The sequence below is a fragment of the Oryzias melastigma genome, linkage group LG20 (genome assembly GCF_002922805.2).
Source record: "Oryzias melastigma strain HK-1 linkage group LG20, ASM292280v2, whole genome shotgun sequence".
In the NCBI taxonomy this organism is placed as follows: Eukaryota; Metazoa; Chordata; class Actinopteri; order Beloniformes; family Adrianichthyidae; genus Oryzias; species Oryzias melastigma.
The window spans coordinates 18,510,517-18,528,974 of record NC_050531.1 but is presented as its reverse complement, the minus strand read 5'-3'; the positions used below and the strand labels follow the sequence as shown (position 1 = coordinate 18,528,974).

The window sequence follows — 18,458 nt, the reverse complement described above, 5'->3', positions numbered from 1 at the left end:
CAGGCGCTGCTTGTGAATGTCACCAAGGCTGTGGGTGCGTGCGCCACCGATAAGGAAAATAGGAAGTAAGTCTGTGTTTTCAAACGTGAATGTTTACACGCCTTTGCCATGTGAGCTGTCCTAGCACATCCATTCTTCTGATTACAGATGTCATATGTTTTACTGATAATTCCAGGGTCACACACAATATCATTAGCCTGTCACGGGCTGATGCTGGGAGAAATCCATGTTCCTTTCATTTGTAATCACTCAGGTCGAATGCTCTTTCATCTGGAGTCTAATAACAGATTTTAAAAGCTTTGTTTATTATACCTGCTGCGTTAAATATGGCTGCGGTTTAATTTCCTAGTGTTTTACTGCAGGCTTGCGGTCACCATGCCGGTCAGACTGACATACCTAAAGCCCTGCCCTGTCCAAGGCTGCATGGCTGAGAGAACACAGCGAGCCAGAGTGCTCATTTAATCTCCTCCTCAGTGCTGCAAAACATAGTGAGGCTTCCATCTGTGTCTTTAACAAGGCTGTTCGCGTCCACCAGATCCGTCCAAATCAGTGCCCGGCAGAAATAAAACACAACGTCTGTCTGTTGTTACCCGGCCGCTCACATTTGTTTGGACGGGAAAAACCCGGCGGCTCTGTAAAAAATGGAGCGTGTCAAAACAGAGCCGGGGACTGTGGTAAACTTCACACGGTGGGAGCAGTCTGTTACATCAGTTCATCATGTTCTCCGTTTTTCAGCCCGTCCAGGTTGTCTTTCAGCCTTCACACGTCGCTGCAAACACAGAGCTTTTATTTCAACAGCCGCTCTTTGTGTTTTTCTGTGGCGATAGCTTATTTTGAGACATGTGTGTACAGTAGTTTGCCGCGCAATTAACATAACTCACGTTTGATTGCTTCCTGCTTTCGCCCAACACTGCCAGAGCTGTGTTTTTCAGAATGCCTTATGGATGATATACATTGGCCTGACGCTTGTTATGATGATGTGCCGCACAAAAATCGGCAACATTCCTGTCAGAATGTTCACATTTCCAGAAGATACTTTTTTATCTTAGTCAGCCGGAATCTCAAAGCTGCCATTGATCGCTTTCAAGTTTTCCACGAAATCCTGTGTTTACTTTTGTGCTTGTGTGGTTAATGACATCGCACTTCGCTCAATGAGTCTTGTGTATCTGCGGGAGCGAACACACATTGTTTCATGCCTCCAAGGGTTGCGGTCTCCTCCTCTAATCTGTCTCTGTCAGCTGCTACTTCATGCTAATCTGTTTCATACCTGCCCTGTGGGGATAAGGAGCTGTTTTGGCAGATGATATCACTTTTGTTTTCGGTCCTCCCGTGTTTAAGAGGCTCCGCAGACAGACTGGAAATCTGCTGTTATGATCCCTCCAGACTGATTTATGTGCAAACGGAAGACAGATGGCGCAGGAGACGTCCCTCGTCTGTTGCCAGTCACGGAGATACTGTGATTAGGGAGTGTTTAAGTAATTATGACAGCACTCAGTGTCAGCCTTGTTGGTGGAGGCACACATGGGGAACACGTTACATGTTATTTATTCCAGACAACGGGCACTTTGTGGCACAACTCTCTGACTTGTCCGAGTTTGACTTCAGGTTTCAAAACAGTCATGTGTGTGACACGAAATAAAGCTGGAGCTTGAGTAAACTTCAGTCAGACTTAATGAAACATAGAGGGACCTGTCTCTGCTCTGTTTAAGTTGGAAAGAAGTCCCACTTTTGGCAAAGGTTTAAAAAACAAGGCACTAACATGAAATGTAACTCTGTCAGTGTCTATAAATGGCAAAGTGAAGCACTGCATACAGCTGGATGGGAGCTGATCTTCTCTGCAGAATCATAATTAAAATATATTAAAAAGTCTGTTCTGAGTCCTAAAGTCTCAAAAGTTTTACTTGTATTTTGACTTTTTTATAAGGTCTTAAAAAGCCTTAAATTCTGGTTAATGGGTCTTGATGTATTTGTACGATCGATCTGCCTGAGGAAAGAAGTTAATGGATCTACCTACGCCATGTAAAAAATAATAGATCAAAAACTCGATCGGGCAGTGGAAGTAACAGCAGTATCAGTTAGAGATGTAAACAATTGATAAGTATTGAAGATTGATCGAGCAACTGCAGTATCATTTGAAAACCAAAAATATGAACAACGTTATGTTAGTTAAAGGGTCTAAAATCAATCAAGATGTAAATAATCAATTTCTGGTGAACTGCAGTTTCGTTTTCTGTTTGTTTTTCTCTATCGTCTTTGTCTTTATATATACATGAGATGAAGCCAAAAAGACATTAAATCATAAGCTTGCTTCTTTAAAGTCAATAACTGAATACATTCTTCTATCAAATGCTGTGGATCTACTGAGGTTTTTTTATGGTAGATTTTTCGACTATTTTGGCAGTTATTAAGGATTTCTAGGCTTCTTTGGAATTTAGTTTAGCTACAGGTAAGCTGATTTAGCTAATTTAGGCTTTTATTTCGTTTTTTAGGCTATTTTGGAGTTTAGCCAATATTTCAGTTATACATGCTAGCTTTTGCTATGGCTAATTTGGGCTTTTTTCAGTTCAGCTCAGTTGTTTTTTATGCTAATTTAGCATTTTAGCTAACATTTTCGCTAAATTGTAGCTAAATCAGCTAAAATTGTCTCAAAAAGAAATAAATCAATTATGTCGGCATTGGAAAATACCCTTTGGATTGAGGTACGTTTATTTTACTATGTGTAAAACCTGTTTCATCACAGTGGACAACACACATGATAAGAGCAAAAAAAACATATCCTGGATCGATTTTAGGTCAAAATATTGGATTTTTAGATATCGAATTTGAATCATATCGTCAACTACAAATATGAAGCCAATTAATGTTAAAATGATTCTTTACACCCTAATTTCATGGATACACTGTGTAAAAGTAGTGAAATGGTTGTAAATCAGTTAGCTAATGAGCTGATGCTTGTCAGTGTGGGAAAATGGGAAAGTGCAAATTCATGGAGAAATGGCTTTAAACTAGGGATTACTCGTGGTTACTCGCGGTAAGTGGAGATCTTAATGAAGCGAACTGCTTTCATTTAAAGACATTTAAACTTGGCAAATGGAGATCATGAGGATGGAATTGCATGTGTAGAGCAAGAAACAGCAGACCTCTCTGTCTGTTTAATTTTCTTTGTACATACAGTCTTAAATTAGGTTTTAGGTGTTAAAAAAAGGGTTTTAAAGATGTTTATATTTAATATCAGTAGACACCCTGTGTTTAAATCTTGCTGCATGTGGAAGAAAGATCAGATAAACACAGAAAGTCGTGTTTAACTGATTCATTTTTTTGAAAGTACACTTTTTTCTGTTTTGGTGATGCTCTGTATCTGACACCTACTCTTTCTTCTCATTTCAGGATCATTGACGAGCTTGACGGAATCAGTCTGCTGTGGGCCCTTCTACAAAACCCCAATCCAGATGTTCAGTCCAGTGCTGCATGGGCCATCTGTCCGTGCATCGACAACTCAAAGGTGTCATTTGTGAACCCTCAAAATGTATCTATCGTTTCTCCTGCATGTGTCTGACAAGCTCCTCGTAGCTAAGAAGATTGTAAGAATCCTGCGCCTTAGGTCTCTCCCTCCACCTCGCTGCTACTGGGAGGTTAGCGGGGGCAGAGCCGTGTCAGCGGAGGCTTACGTGAACCTCCAGCTAATATGAAGCAGAGAAGCCTCCTTGGCACACTGGGATTGGTGCGATGGGGAGCAGGCAGGGAGATAGACTGAGTAATATCCTGTGGCATGGTGTCTGATTTCCTAGCAGAAAATCTACCCTCAGCGTGCTGCCAGTTTCAGAAGCACACAATCTAAGCATAAAGCACATGGGACCAGACAGCTTCTCTTTCAAACAAATCTAACACCATGACGCCTTCACATTGTTCTGTGTGAAACTGGATGAAGTGTTTGATGAAACTCTCAATATCTAAAGAAAAATGTGTCAACATCTGTGTGCTTGATATCTCAGGTAATACTGTTAAAGTTAGAAGATCAAATATCTGATATAAAGTGTTATTTAACAGAAAAAAATCATTGTTCCACAGCACTGGGTTATGAAACTTTTGTCATGCACCTAGACGGGTGCTGTGGCCGTGTGAAGGGTTCTAGACAGGAGCAACAGCTTCTTTAAAGGAGGTCAGGGGTGTCTTTGAGTTCCACAGAGGCTCATACAGCCAACTTGTACTGAAAATAGAGCGTACAATTGTCATGTGTGTGATATGTGTACATTCCACACAGTAAAACAGACAGGGAACGCTGTCGTACGGTGTCCTTACACCATACTCTAGTACAGGGATAGGAAACTCCAGGCTTCAAAGGCCGCTGTTTCTGCATGACTTCCATATCCAAGCCATAATCATGACTGATTACCTGGTTCAGGTGTGTCCAGCTAATTAGAACATGCCAAAGCAGAGTATGTTGGGAATCATTTCCAGGCACCACACATAGGCCGCGCAACAATTGCCCAAGGGCTGCGCACATATCACTTGATCAGCAATCTTACCTGGCAGAGTTTGGGAGGATTGAAAAAATTGTACAACATGCTTTTGTCTCACGATTATTTACCCTTACGTGTTGTTTAACCCTTGTGCCACCCCAGGCACGTTTACATTAAAAGTGGGGGTCATCTGGACCCCAAAAGATTTTACTTTTTTTTTCAAGGATTTTTTACAAATGTTTACAAAGCATTATCAGAAGTGTTTTTGATGATTATGGATCGGTAAATGACATTCTTTGGCCGCGAGAGTCGGGGGGTCAGATGGAGACCGGGGGGGGGGTGACATCTTTAGCTCTTTGCTTTTCTTGCTACTTTCCATGCTAGATTAACTTTACAAGCTCGTATTTCTAGAATTTTTTTCTTTAAACACAGTTTACACAGAAATCACTTGAAGTTGAGTCATAGCATCTAGACTTCCTCATGAAAGAAGATTTTTAAGTCCAGGTGCCATGACTCAAATTTAAGACGTCACTTGGTAGACAGGGAACCTTCACCAACCATTCATAGACGATCATAGACATATTCCATTTTTTTAAGTCTACATTAGGTGCCATGTTTTTGTTCATAATATGTGTTAGGTTTTTTTCTGTTTGATTTTACTTTGAAATTAAAATTGGTAAGTTGTTTCTCTTTGTCGGGGCTGCAGTCACACGTCCGTCCCTTCTAGCCACAAATATAGTGAATTCCAAGTTGTTGTTTTTTTTGTCTTCAGTTTTTTGGGTCAAGTCTTTATTTTTCAAGCCCCCAAATTGCAGCGACTGACATGCATGGCAGCCATAACGAGGGCGATAGGGGGTGAACAACCGACCCTCCAGTGAGCGCTAACAAAGTTTGACAGTGTTTGTCAGGATGTCAGAGTGTCAATTTTAAAGGGAAATTCGTGAACATGCTTTTTGGGTGAACTTTTTTTTGGGAGGGAAAAACAAGAGCTAAAAACAGTCCTTACTCATCAAATGGAGGAACTTGATATAGCAGCGTTTGGTGTATTTGTTATTAGGATAGGGAATAAAAGCAGGTGGTTTGAGTTAGCAGCTACATATTGAAGGTATAGAGGAGTGACTTTTTCATCATCACAGAAACTTTTGACCATAAAATAAGAAAAATACTTGGTATTTTTGGTATATTGTTTTGTTATCCAGTTGGGGAAACCAACTCTCAAAGTACCACACAGTGAAGTGCTTGATTATCTTTTCTTGACATGGTTCTGCACGATATGAGAAAAACGTACGATATTAGTGATCAGTATTGTGATGACAATATGTCATAAATTTGACTTCAAATGATCCACGTCTACAAATGTGTAAAAATTTAAGGTAATCATCACCGTCTTTTGTGATACACGAATCACACAAGCTGATATCGCGATGAGGATACATTTTCGATTTTTTTGTGCAGACCTAGCGTTACCACCAGAGGAGATTTCGGTGCTGTCCCTCCCAGCTTGACTGTCTCCTTTCATTCCGATAGAACACATAATGTGTTTTCTATTTCCTCCTGGGAAAGAGGAGGGTTCGGAGAGGAAGGTCTTTGCGTGTGCAGCCTCATAATGCCGCCGCTTCCAGAGCTTAAGACTCATCCAGGCCATGAAAGGAATTCTGGTCGGTCTGCTGCAGCTGGTGGCTTCAGAGAGCTTCCTCTGTGGCAGGGACTCCCAGCCAGTCAGTCATCATCAGTATTCCTGAGGAAGAGCTTCCTGAACGTCGGGGGGTCAGCCCGTGGCGCTGGCACCACCCTCTCTCGGCTGCGCTGTGCACGCGGCCGGGCTTCTGGCACGGCATCACAGGGCCCACAGTGCAGATCTCAGCTGGAAGCTCTGAGATGGACACTCGGTCAACTCTTGACTCCTGACGACTTGATGAAATCCTGTTATTGCTGTGTTTGCAGCGTGCACAATAACCTTCTGTGGTCATGCAGCGCCGCCTCATAAATGCTCCTCAGCATGTAGATTGATGTTGAATGGACTCAGTTTGAGCGCGCTTTATGATTTTGGGTCCAGCGATCCATAATTGAATGCTTCTGAGAACATTTCGGGCTGTGTGTTTTCAAAGCGCTGAACATTACAGACTCGGCCGCACTAGTGTATTTCTCGGTGGCTGTGACGATATGGTGAGTTGTGATTTGAAACAGCAGCGCGACGTGCCAAAGCCACGCTGAAGCCGGCGCCTCTGCCAAGCTCCGCCGCTGTGGCTCGCTCAGTTTGGGAGGCATCGCCCCACAAGTGGCTCAGAGGCTGGAGATATCAGCTGGAGCTGGGAATGCAAAGCTTATGTGTGCGGAAGATGAGATTTTAGGTTTGTAGGAGGACTAAAGGTAATTTTGTAACTTCATCTCATCTGCAGGAATTGTTCAAAGATGATTAGAATGTACATCCCTATTTTCCTTACATGTTTTCCATCATCTGATCTGCTTTTCCTAATTGCTGTCCACTTCTCTAAATCAGGGGTCCACAAACTTTTTCTGTGAAAGCCACATAATTGTTCTCTGATGGGGGGCCGGGGTCGGTTTAGGCAGCAGAAAAAGTGCAACAATCACAGTCTAAAAGTAAACATTTATGGTTTTCCAGAAAGCCACACATAGCCAAATTTTAAATAATTCATTTCTGTATTCAACACAGAAAAAAAATAATACTAAAACATTTAAAAAATGAAACCAATAAATAGTCTATCCTCTTCTGTCATAATTCAGACTGCAGAAGGGTGGAATAAAAAGTCACATAAGTGGGTCTCGATCGGCTGGATTGAGAGAAAAAAAGCATCTGAGTGTTTGGGGGCCGGGCATAATGTGGACGAAGGCCGGATCTGGCCCGCGGGCCATCAGTTTTCTTCCAGCTTGAATCAAATGAAATCAATTCAGTTGCAGATTTTTCACGAAATGGAGCCAGAAACCGTCAGGAAGCAGTGATTGGTCCGAATCAGTCAGAGTCGTCGTTTCTATGGCAACCACCCTCGCCAATCAGGAGTAAGCTTGCTGGAAGGCCACACCCCCTACCACCTGCAAGTGGGGTCGGCAGAATCTGTCAATTCAATGTTTTAAAGGTTCTAGGTGGGGGCCACATACTTCTATGTAGACATCTGATTGGCCTGTTTGTAAATTGAAAAATGATATTGAAAATATATGATTATCAAAGACATGTTACCAAAAATAACTATAACCAAGTAACAGCGGTTTATTTCTCAATAGAAATCTATATTTTGGCCTTTTGGAGCACACATGTACTTCCCACTTGAAACGCAAGAGGGGAGGGGTCACTCAGTCCAGTTCTCTTTTACAGTCAGTTGTGAGAACAAGCTAACAAGAGACTCTTTGCTTATAGGATGCCATGACAACGGTGTTATCCTTCCAAGGATTTGGTCTGATACTGAATTTACTCACGTCAACAAACAAGGAGGTGCTGGTCAGCACTTGTGCGGTCATCGCTAAACTAGCCAAGTACAAAAACATCCTCACGACCCTCACCGAGTACGGGATTGTCTCACTGCTGACCAAGCTGACAAACACAGTAAGAACCCCGTCTCTATATTTGTTTTCATCACACAGTCGAAATTTTTTGTAGAAGATCAGCAGCAATCAGAGTGTTCCTCCTGCAGAAGGACGACAGGCTCCGTCACCACCTTTCCGACGCCATCTGCAACTGCTGTCAGCACGCCAACAATGTTGCCTCCTTCGGTGAGGCCGGAGCCGTGGAGCCTCTGGTGAAGTACATGAAGTCGGAAGATGTTTTGGTCCGACAGAGCGCAACCATGGCCCTCTTTCAATTATCCTGGGACCCCAACAACAACCTCACCATGCTGTCTAAAGGAGCCGTCAAAGTGAGTTTGGTCCATCGTTCTGTTTCTTGAAGTGCTTTTGGGACATATTTTGACAAAACTGCTGTCAGAAAATGTGTTTTGGTCTCCTGCCGGTTTCGTTTTAGTGACGTGTGAAAACAACCAATCTCAGAGTTTTTGACTGATGAGGTAGAAACAAAGCTAGTGTTATTCCGCAGCGGAAATATGACTCCACCTTTCAGCCGTCATGGGAATTCAGAAAAGCAAACAGCTCAGTGTGTGCAAAGTGCCATTTCGCCGGTGGAGCCGAGATGCCATCGCAGCACGAGTCAAAGGGCTGTAGCTGCTGGTAACGGTTGCTAAGGGCCGTTCCTGGACATCAGGGCAGAATGCAGCAGCGGCGTGTCGCAGGCCTGGGGAGTGGAGTTAACACTGTTCAGGCAGAAAGCATCTCTGTTTTCTTCTTCTATGTTAAGAAAATGGGGAATTCACATCCAAATTATCCCACAACTTTTGTCTGATGTCTTGTTGCAAAGAGTGGTGCTCCCTTCATGCAGCACACAGCTGGTGTGCTACAGCCAAACTTAATCAGACTTTCACATGAGAAATCTATTTGTAGCCACGAGCGTGTTAAAACGCCTCTCCAAAGAACAACGGCGATTAAAAAAAAAAATCTTATAAGTTGGTTATGGCTTTGCAGCCAGATATTTTTTCCCATGTTCATTAAACGGCTTAGCTCGAGCTGCTGTTGCAGCGTATGCGGTTCAACGCTCACCATAATTGGTCAGCTGGACTGAACACTGGGTGTTCCAAGAGTTATGTCCAATTTGCAAAAGTCGTTAAGCTGAATGCTTTTTGTAGTTTGAAACAAAAAAGCAAAACAAAAAGAGAACTGGGCTAGCCCCTTTTTTTTCTATATTTGACCTTGTGTTGTGTGCAGAGTCAAGACATCCCACCCTTTTTAATCTGTCTCCGTGTTTGCCCTTATTAATGTACCAGTGAGAAATGGAAGCAGTTCACCACAATGTATTTTTGGACTTTTAAAGAGCCTAATAGGCAAAGGCCACGGAACTGCACGAGCTCAGAGCATCTCATTGTTCAGTCAGACAGAAAACCTCAGGTGTTCATACAAAACTTATTCAGTATTTCCAAGGAATTTAAGTCAGGTTAATGGAGATGTAGAACCTGTGAATAATTTAATGCTCCAAGTGAAAAGTCTTTACTTTTTCTTTGAATGTTTCAACATTTCAAAACATATTTGTTTCCTGCTGAGAAACCCTCACAGGATGTTTACTATTTAACATTTAAAATGTCAAATGAGCTAACGGGACCATTGACTGTATATGAGAACTGGACTGTGTCAGTGTGACGTCACCCATAGAAAATGACTTACTTCCAGCTCCAAACAAATTAAGTCAATTCATTTTTTCGAGATACGGACACCAACATGTTGAAACCAGACAACACGACAGTGATTGGTCCAAGTCGGTCTGAGTCAGTCTTTCTATGGCAACCACTCTCACCAATCAGGGGCTAGCTGGAAGGCTACACCCCTACCACTGAAGGTAGGCTCAAGAGAATCTATAAATCAAGTGCTTTGTTGGCTTGACATGAGACCAAAAGCTTCTATTAAGGCATCTGAGTGGTCAGTTTGTAAGATCCATTCTAATCAAAATTGTGACTTTGGTGTTTCTGAGTATTACTTTTTTTAAATCGTTGTAAATTAGTAGCAGATGAAAAATTTGGAGAAAAAAAAGCTAATTTGTGATGTCAAAAAATATGCTGTGAAGCATCTTCATTTTCTAATCATCTCGGGAGGAGGATGATGGGAAGTAGGGGAAGCATATTTTACACCAACAGTCCCGCCCACGACTCAGACGGACATGTCTGATGAAGACCTGCAGCAACGCAGAAAGTGTTCTAGAAATCGGCGCAGGTTTTGCCTAAAAACAACATAATCATAGTTAGAAGAACACTGGGACACTTTAACAATGGATCAATGATCGGAGTTAGTCTTTAAATAATTTGCACTACAGAAAATATGTTGTCTAAATAAACTAGGATTAGCAAAAACATGTTAAGAAAAAGTCTTAAAGGAACTATACCATGTTTTTCTTAAGTCTTTCAGAGTAAACAATATTCATATATACTTTGTGATTATATATTACCTTTGGAGCATTAAAGAACAAATATTATTTATAAAATATGATTTATTTTCGTGAGTTTTTTTCCTACCGAGAAGTAAGACAACTGAAACCTGAGGCTCCGCCTTTCGCTGATTGTGGGTGCCACCTATTTCATGACGTCATCCTAGTGCCGCCTTGGCAGCCTGTCTACGTTTCACCCACGGAAACAAACAGTATCCAAACTTGTGCAAAGATGGATGTGCATGGCATATATCTGCCTTTGGTAGCTAGCAAGACAGCTAGATGAGTTGCAAAGCTAGTGGCTAGCACCGCTAGCTGAGTGGCTAAGTTAGTGGCTGATGAATGCTAGCTGAGCAGCAAAGGCTCATCACTGCTGAGTCAGCGGCAAAGCTAGAGGCTGATTACTGCTGGCTAAGAGGCAAAGCTGGAGGTTGATCACTTCTAGCTGAGTGGCGAAGCTACAGGCTGATCACTGCTAACTGAGCTTTGAAGCTAGAGGCTGAGCACCAGGTGAGTGGTGAAGCTAGGTGCTGGTCACTGCTACTTGAGCGGCGAAGCTAGAAACTGATCACTGCTAGCTTAGCGACGAAGCTAGTGGCTGATCACTGCTAGCTTAGCGACGAAGCTAGTGGCTGATCACTGCTAGCTTAGCGACGAAGCTAGTGGCTGATCACTGCTGAACTTTGAAGCTAGAAGTTGAGCAAGATAGCTGAGCGGTGAAGCTAACAGCTGATCACTGCTAGCTGAGTGGTGATGCTAGCGGCCGATCACTGCTAGTTGAGCAGCAAAACTAGAGGCTAATAACTGCTAGCTTAGCAGCGAAGCTAGTGGCTTATCACTGCTGAGCTTTGAAGCTAGAAATTAAGCAAGCTAGCTGAGCGACGAAGCTATAAGCTGATCACCGCTAGTTGAGCGGCAAAGCTATAGACTGATTACTGCTAGCTTAGCGGCGACGCTTTAGCCTGGAGGGCGGTTCTGGCAGCGCAGACTCTTCCCGAAAGGGGTTGTTCTCAATTTGTGACATCAGCTCGTGAGAAACGGCTTGTTTTTGTGGGTTTTTTTGGGAGGGTCTGATGCTGAGATCGCATATTTTTAGAGGATTACTCCAAAATGCGTGCACAAATCAAAATAATGCTTTAGGGATGCAGTGAGGAATGAACAGTATAATACACTTAAAAGCTCAAAAGTTGATTTTGCATGGTATAGGCCCTTTAATAGAAGTTTAATATAATGGTGTCTTAGAACCAGCAGCTTCTTCCTATTTGGAACGTTAAGAGGAGGGGTCACCCAAGTCCAGATCTTATATACAGTCAATGTCTGTAACACAGTAAGAGCTGTTCAGCTTCTTGTGGAAAACTTGTCCTCGCTGCGTTCCTGCAGGATGTGCTGGATCAGGTCTTTCAGCAGGACAGCTTCAAGTGCCTCCTCTCCGCCGAGCAAACACACCAACGGACAAAACGGCCCGCTCAGTTTGAACTGACACGCTCTCTCAATATCTGACACTTAGAAATCTTCATTTCATGTCCCGCATTAAATCAGCGCGCCTCTCGTCCTGCACTTCACATCCCGTCCAAAATCCTGGGAATTGTTTGCCGAAGCCATAAATCCATGTAGACAGCCACAGCCAGCTATTTGTGCTAAAGAGCCTCCCTCATAAGCAAAGCTTTGTGAAGTAAATTGATGAAAATTACAAAATGCGGACGGTAATTACTGGTGATTTTCAACTGAAGGTATTCCAGTTGGTAGCTTTTGCCAGCTCCTGGCTTGTGTTTTGGGCTTTTATCCATCTGAAGCAGAAAAAGCGCCTGCTCTTTTGTTACCAGGAGCAGCACATCTGAATCTGTTCCCCTGCCTGCCGCATGCTTACTTCAGGAGCACAAGTGTGCAGCCAGGCTGTGGGGGGGCCAAAGCGAGCGCAAACAGGGACTATATTTCTGAAAGAAGCGGCATTGCGGGGTTGACACGCGCAGCTTCCTCTGGGTCTGTTTGAAGCTCCAGGGCGGTGGGTGTGGTCAGCAGATACAGCTCTGCTATGACTACCATGTTTTTCCCATCCTAGGTGTGTGTGTGGGGTGTTTAGAGTGTCTCTTAGGGCCGAACACACTCAAACTACAGGAGGAAACGTTCCCCTTAGTGTCCCTGGTTCAAATGCTCCCTCCTCTTCCTCTTTGGAGACCCAGAAAAAGCAGCTGCAGACTCTGCGGCCCGCTGGAGGCTGCAGGGAATGTTGTTTACCTTGACTTTCCTCGCCGACTTCCTCTCAGCTCAGCACACTGCCGTCTGTTTGTGCTGTTTGCCTTCGCAGATGAGTCTAAAACATGCAGGAACTGCAGGGGATTGAGCCTGAATAAGAACAGGCAAAAAGGTGGTTACAGTCCAACAGAGCACACTTAACGCCGTCACACCTCTAGGAGTGATATCCCGTGTGCACGTGCTGCGGCGTGAACCCCCCTACCCCCAGTCTGCATGCCTCCCCTGACCTCCGCTGTAATCCCCCGCTCCCTCTTTGGAGATCAGGACTCACTGGAGATCTCTGAAGTGCAAAGCCTTCGTTTTTTTTCTTTTAAAGCAAGTGTTCATGTTCGGTCGGGGAAAATCTAACAAGTGGAGTATTATATTCCTGGAGATCCCAGCTGGGAGGGAAAGAAAAAAAAAGGGATCTGCAAAGAGAGACACGCTTATCTTAGCTTAGCCTTTCACTTCGGGGGGGACCTTATTTGGCCACGTTTGAATAACATGCCATGAGGCTGGCAAAAAAAAGAAAAAGGGCCGCCTCTGGCACTTCTCAGGCGTCTCTCTTTTCACAGAAAAGGCTTGTTCAGAGAGCTGCATGTTCTCTGGAGCCTGTGGATGTTGGTTTGCTTTCGGAGTTGCGCTAAAAGCTATTTAAAAATCGCACAAAAATATGTCTCTCATGAAAAGCAGCTGACTTCCTGTACGGGATGTTTCAACTTCAGATTAAAATCCTTCTTGTGTTCTCGCACGTGAGTCGCCCCGCCTCGTTTTTCATCCGCCTCGTCTTCTCTGTTTACCTCAGAGATGGAAATCCTGGGAATGTCTTCTCTCTGCCTCCATGTTTGCTGCCCACACAAGCATAAAGAGTTTGGATGTAACGTAGAGAGATGTCGGGAGGGATGTGAGTCGAGTGATAAGATAGAAGAAACAGATCAGGCTTAGTCACAACTGCCCTTTTGGGTGGAAACAGGGTGTCTGCGGGTGAAAAATGGTCAAACTTGTGCAGAACATGCAGGTAGCCTGCACGAAATTTCAAAATCGTAGACCCCTCGGAGTACCGCGAAAATGTTCATGCACCTTTTTTCTCTATGGGCATTCCTCAAGCGACAGGTTGTAGGGAACCCTTACCCCGGGCTCACGTTGCATCCAGTCCAGCTCTGGTGCGGACCCTGGAGTCTTTACGTAACTTGAAAAGTGTGAGAAGCACTCACACTGCATCCGGTCTGGCCTCTGCGGCGCTCAGTATTTATTTTGTTGGGTAAAATTTTTGCCGGAGCACTTTGTGTGAAGTTTGGGCAACTAATTATCTAAACCGGAAATCATACGAGCAAATTTTAAGTGCATCTAGTACATCTTTCAAAATAAAATAGTTTTTCTGCTGTTTTTGCTGTGTTATAAACATTACACCATTGTGATAACCAACCCTAATATGTTCATTTAAACCTATATAAGACAAAAGTATTAATACAAGTTCTTGCTTACCCATTGTAAGAAGATGAGTCACACAGAAAAAGAGGTTTAATGAATATAATTCAAAATCACAGCGTTTTTTTTTTTTTTTACACAACAGGTATCAGTAAATAGGTGAGATAAGTGTGCGCTCCTTGCATGCAGTGGAGAGTAATTACCCAGTACCTTATCATCAACTAGAATGTGGTGTACGACAGCAGCATCCATCCATACAATTATTTCATGATACACCTTTCACCCATGACAATGGTACGTTCCATTTTCATAACGTCCCTCACTCCGGGCTCACATGGCAAGCGTTACATCTCAGGTGTGACGCGGAGCGGTCTAGCTACAGCAGGTGGCTCATATTGGCTGCTGGATGGCTGCAACCACAGGCTCTGCTGCCGACCTCGCAAAACTCTAAATCCACGTAGGAGGTCAATTGGGATAGTTTACAATGGGATTTCCGCCTACTTAAAGTTACCTAAAGACAAACACTCACTTTAGAGCCGTAATACTAGCCGTGGGAGCCCGTGGTAACTCTCCAACACTACTGATGTAATTCCAGCGGATTCTGAAGTGGAGAAAAGCAGCTTTGCATCGATATGCAACCCTTTACGTTAGTAATATGATGCATGTCAATCTGAAAAGCTGCTTTTCTTTGCATCAGAATCGACTCATTCATGGTAATCACGTGAACAGTCGAAGAGTTACGGAATGTCAAGGAGCACGTGTTATTTAGGCGTTGGCGGTGACATCTCCGCCGCTCCTCTCTACAACCCAAAATCCTGCAGCCCCCACACAGGTCAACCTCTGTACGGGGCTTCAAATGGGAGCTGGATGGAAGGGAAGTACCGTGCATTAACTCCATGCTTGCTTTGCCTCCATTGTCCTCAGTTCTAGCTTGCATATTGTTGCGCCGAAACTAAGGCAGCCGTCCAGACAATCTTCAAACACGGTCTGGGACTTTTGATTCCCTACAGAACAAAATCTTCATGAATTTCCCCCCAAATGTCTGAGTTCTGGGTTTATTAAGCTTTGATGGCTTACAGAGGAGGAGGAGTGTTTAGCTAGGTGATGTAATGTTTCTTTTGCTTCATAATGGATGTAAACAAGATCGTCCAAAATAATTGCACGTGTGGCTTCAAAAAAAACCTCTGCGGTGCACCAGCGCGATCTCACCAAACGGCACACGTTGAACAAATTTAGAACCGTCCTCTTCGCCACAATATTTATGCCTTTTGATTGAGCCCCCCCCCAAACATAATGCAGTACTTTTGCTGCAGATAAAACACACCAAAGAAAGCTCCGCCAAAAAAGAAACACTCTCACTCTGACATGGGATGCAACTCTTTTCAACTTATGAAAATCTTTTTAAACGTCGCGTTTTACGAAGCCAAAATATAAAGTTCCAAACAGAGAGATTTCTGGGAAAGTTCAAAGCCCTTGTTTCTGTAATAAGATTAACAAGATCCATTACACAAGCCACTAATAGTCGGATACAATCTGACCTTTGGAGGGGCGGAAAGGCTGCCGAGGAGTGTGGTTCATGCGCAGGTTTTTAATGTTGAGCCGGCCCTGCACCACTTTCATCTGAGCAAACTTCCAGAGGCATGTGTGCATGCAGCTGTAAGCCCTTTGCTGGAGAAAACACACACATACACACACACGCATGCAAGCAGAAGGAGCGTGCCAGGACGGCTGGAAGCTGAGCTTCACTTAGCCACTGTATATCCTCACAGGCCTGCAGGAGCTGGGGGAGCGAGCACAGCAACACGCGCCCAACCTTCTCTATTTATCTACTGGAGACGGTTTAACTGTAGACATTTATCAAACTGTCTCATGTTCTTTAGCGCCTGATTCCCATGATTGGCTCCACTCTGGAGGAGGTCCAGGAAGCCGCTGCCTGCTGCGTACGCAACATCCGAATGACAGCCATGGAATGCAGGAGGGCAAGCCGAATCTCCAGACCGACCCAGGAGGGGTGTCAATAGTTGGTTTGACATGTTTGTGCTGATTTTCCATGAATTTATGCTTCATGTGTTCCTGAAGAGCCTTCAGCTTTCTGCTTCCATGAACAAGTTTGAATTAAACAAACGTAGCAAAAAGTTGTGTTTCTCGTGTTGGATTTGGGACTCCAAACATTCTTTTTTCAGCCAACCTGAGCCTTGTTGATGCCATCCCTTTGGAGTATTACACTCTGGTACATTTAGTGGTTACACAGAGTCAATTAAACTGTGCTCCAGTCCACATGTGTGAGCCCAGAATGGAACAATCCATCCATCTTCTTGTCCGCTTTGTCCCTTTTGGGGTCACGGGATGCCGGAGCCTATCCCGGCTACTGATGGGCGAAGGCGGGTACACCCTGGACAGGTCGCCAGTCTGTCTCAGGGCCTCAATCACACACACATCCACTCTCACATTCACACCTAGGGGCAATTTAGAGTCACCAATGAACCTATGAAGCATGTTTTTGGATGGTGGGAGGAAGCCGGAGTCCCCGGTGAAAACCCACGCATGCACGGGGAGAACATGCAAACTCCACACAGAAAGGTCCCAGCCGGGATTCGAACCGGGGCCTTCTCGCTGTGAGGCAAGAGCGCTAACCACTGCGCCACCGTGCAGCCCATGGAACAATCCAACGCAGAAATAAAATTAGGTTAAACACTGATGTGAAGACAGGTTAAGCTCAACCTTATAACAGAAGACACAAAGAAAATGATTAAACCTAAATTTATAGTTATATATAGTTTGCAAACAAACAGATCCATGAACATCTTCATTTTCCTCGGTTCAAAACTCTACGGCTGGGTAGCTCAGATAATGCTTGCCATTTGTTTTGGGGTTTTTTTGTTTTTAATTTTTTGCTACGCTAATGTTAGCTTGGGGTTACGAGGGGCTGTAAGCTAGTGGGAGACAGTGTAAACAAAGGAATGATGGGAAATCAGTGTGCAGTTACGTCCACGCTATCAGTCCCACCCAAAACGTAGAAGCTATTTTCTGATGAACTCCTACCACGCTGTAGACAATTTGTCTTGTAAACGGTCTAACAGGCCCTTTGATTTGGGCTAAAAATGGCATAATCTAATTCATAGCAGATCAAAATTTTCTAGAATGGGACTTTAATTTGTTGTTGAAAGCAACTATATATTTTTTCTATTGTAAAATCGTTTCCAGAGATCTTTTAGCCAAAAAGCCTTTGTCGTTTTTTCAAGACATATTTTAAGCACAGCGTCATTCATTAGAAATGCAATTTTGGGTTGTGGGCGGGACTGTTGAAACAGAACAACCCCATCCCCTTCCCCTCTCTGTCGCTGAGAGCTCTGTTTGTGCACTCACATGCGAGTTTATAGCCTCAGGTGGCACAAAAATTAAGACGAACAATATTGGATCAATCCAGTCATGCAGTTTTGAGTCAGAATCCCAATTCACTACAGCACGAGTGCTTAACGTTTGTAATGTCTCTGGAAAGAATCGGCTTTTTCGAGTCTCATTTCTTGACTCTTTACAAAGGATTTATTGTGGGCCTTTATTTTACCATAACTTTACAAAAAATAAGGGTTTGTATATTAAAAAAGCTTTTATATGTAGTGTACGCGAGAAACCTTAGAATTGCCCATTTCTTTGCATTTATCACATTACAAACCATTCTTTTGTTAAATATTTCAATCTAATGTTGGAATGCTAGTTTTTTCGTTTGTTTACGTTTTATTACTTAGGCTTTTCACATATTGTTTTAAAGAATTAAATGATAGGCAGCCCCGCAGCGACCTCGCCAATGTTGTGATATTTGGACTCGTGCTGCTGCCAGACCAACTCGCCGCAGCCGGTGCTCAAATTGCACCGGAGGACCTCAGATGGCATCTGTACCACTGACTTAACATTGAAATTCAACATCCCTGACGCAGAAATTGTGTGACCAAGCAGACAGAAAACACGCAGCAAAAATATAAATAAAAAGTAAATATGCTCTCATCATTTAAGAGTTGACTTTTTTGACTGCCAACCAGGAAGTGATTCTCAGAAATAATGCCCACCAGATAATTATATCCGGCCCTTTAAATCATTTTATTTTAGTGTTATTAATGGCCCGATGTTATCTTGTGCTTATTTCTAACTAGAATAAACTTGACAAAATATATTTTTATGGAGAGTAAAATATTTAAAGGTATTAAAGGTTAAAGTTGATTTATTCTGGAATAATATTCCTGTCTTTTTATTTTTCATAATTATGTTAAGAAGTTACAGTGTTAAAGTTTTACGATTAGCATTCTGCTAGCTTTTTGGACTATTTCGGCATTCACTATGAGTTCTTTTAGGTGTCTTCGGGGTTTAGC

At 43.3% G+C, this 18,458-nt stretch overlaps 1 protein-coding gene across 2 annotated transcripts in view; it reads left to right on the top strand.

Annotated features, from left to right (window-relative positions):
* armc4 (armadillo repeat containing 4) overlaps nucleotides 1-16,229 on the top strand; it is a 50,968-nt gene extending 34,739 nt beyond the window's left edge. Inside the window, exons 17-21 of one of the 2 annotated variants that reach the window (XM_024280626.1) lie at nucleotides 4-65; nucleotides 3,388-3,502; nucleotides 7,834-8,019; nucleotides 8,108-8,329; nucleotides 15,975-16,229. In XM_024280626.1, coding sequence (XP_024136394.1) covers nucleotides 4-65; nucleotides 3,388-3,502; nucleotides 7,834-8,019; nucleotides 8,108-8,329; nucleotides 15,975-16,115 — 726 coding nt within the window. In that variant the 3' untranslated portion in view covers nucleotides 16,116-16,229. The remainder of the gene's footprint in view (nucleotides 1-3; nucleotides 66-3,387; nucleotides 3,503-7,833; nucleotides 8,020-8,107; nucleotides 8,330-15,974) is intronic. The other variant, XM_024280625.1, reaches the window with a different exon arrangement.
* The last annotated feature ends 2,229 nt before the right edge of the window (nucleotides 16,230-18,458 follow it).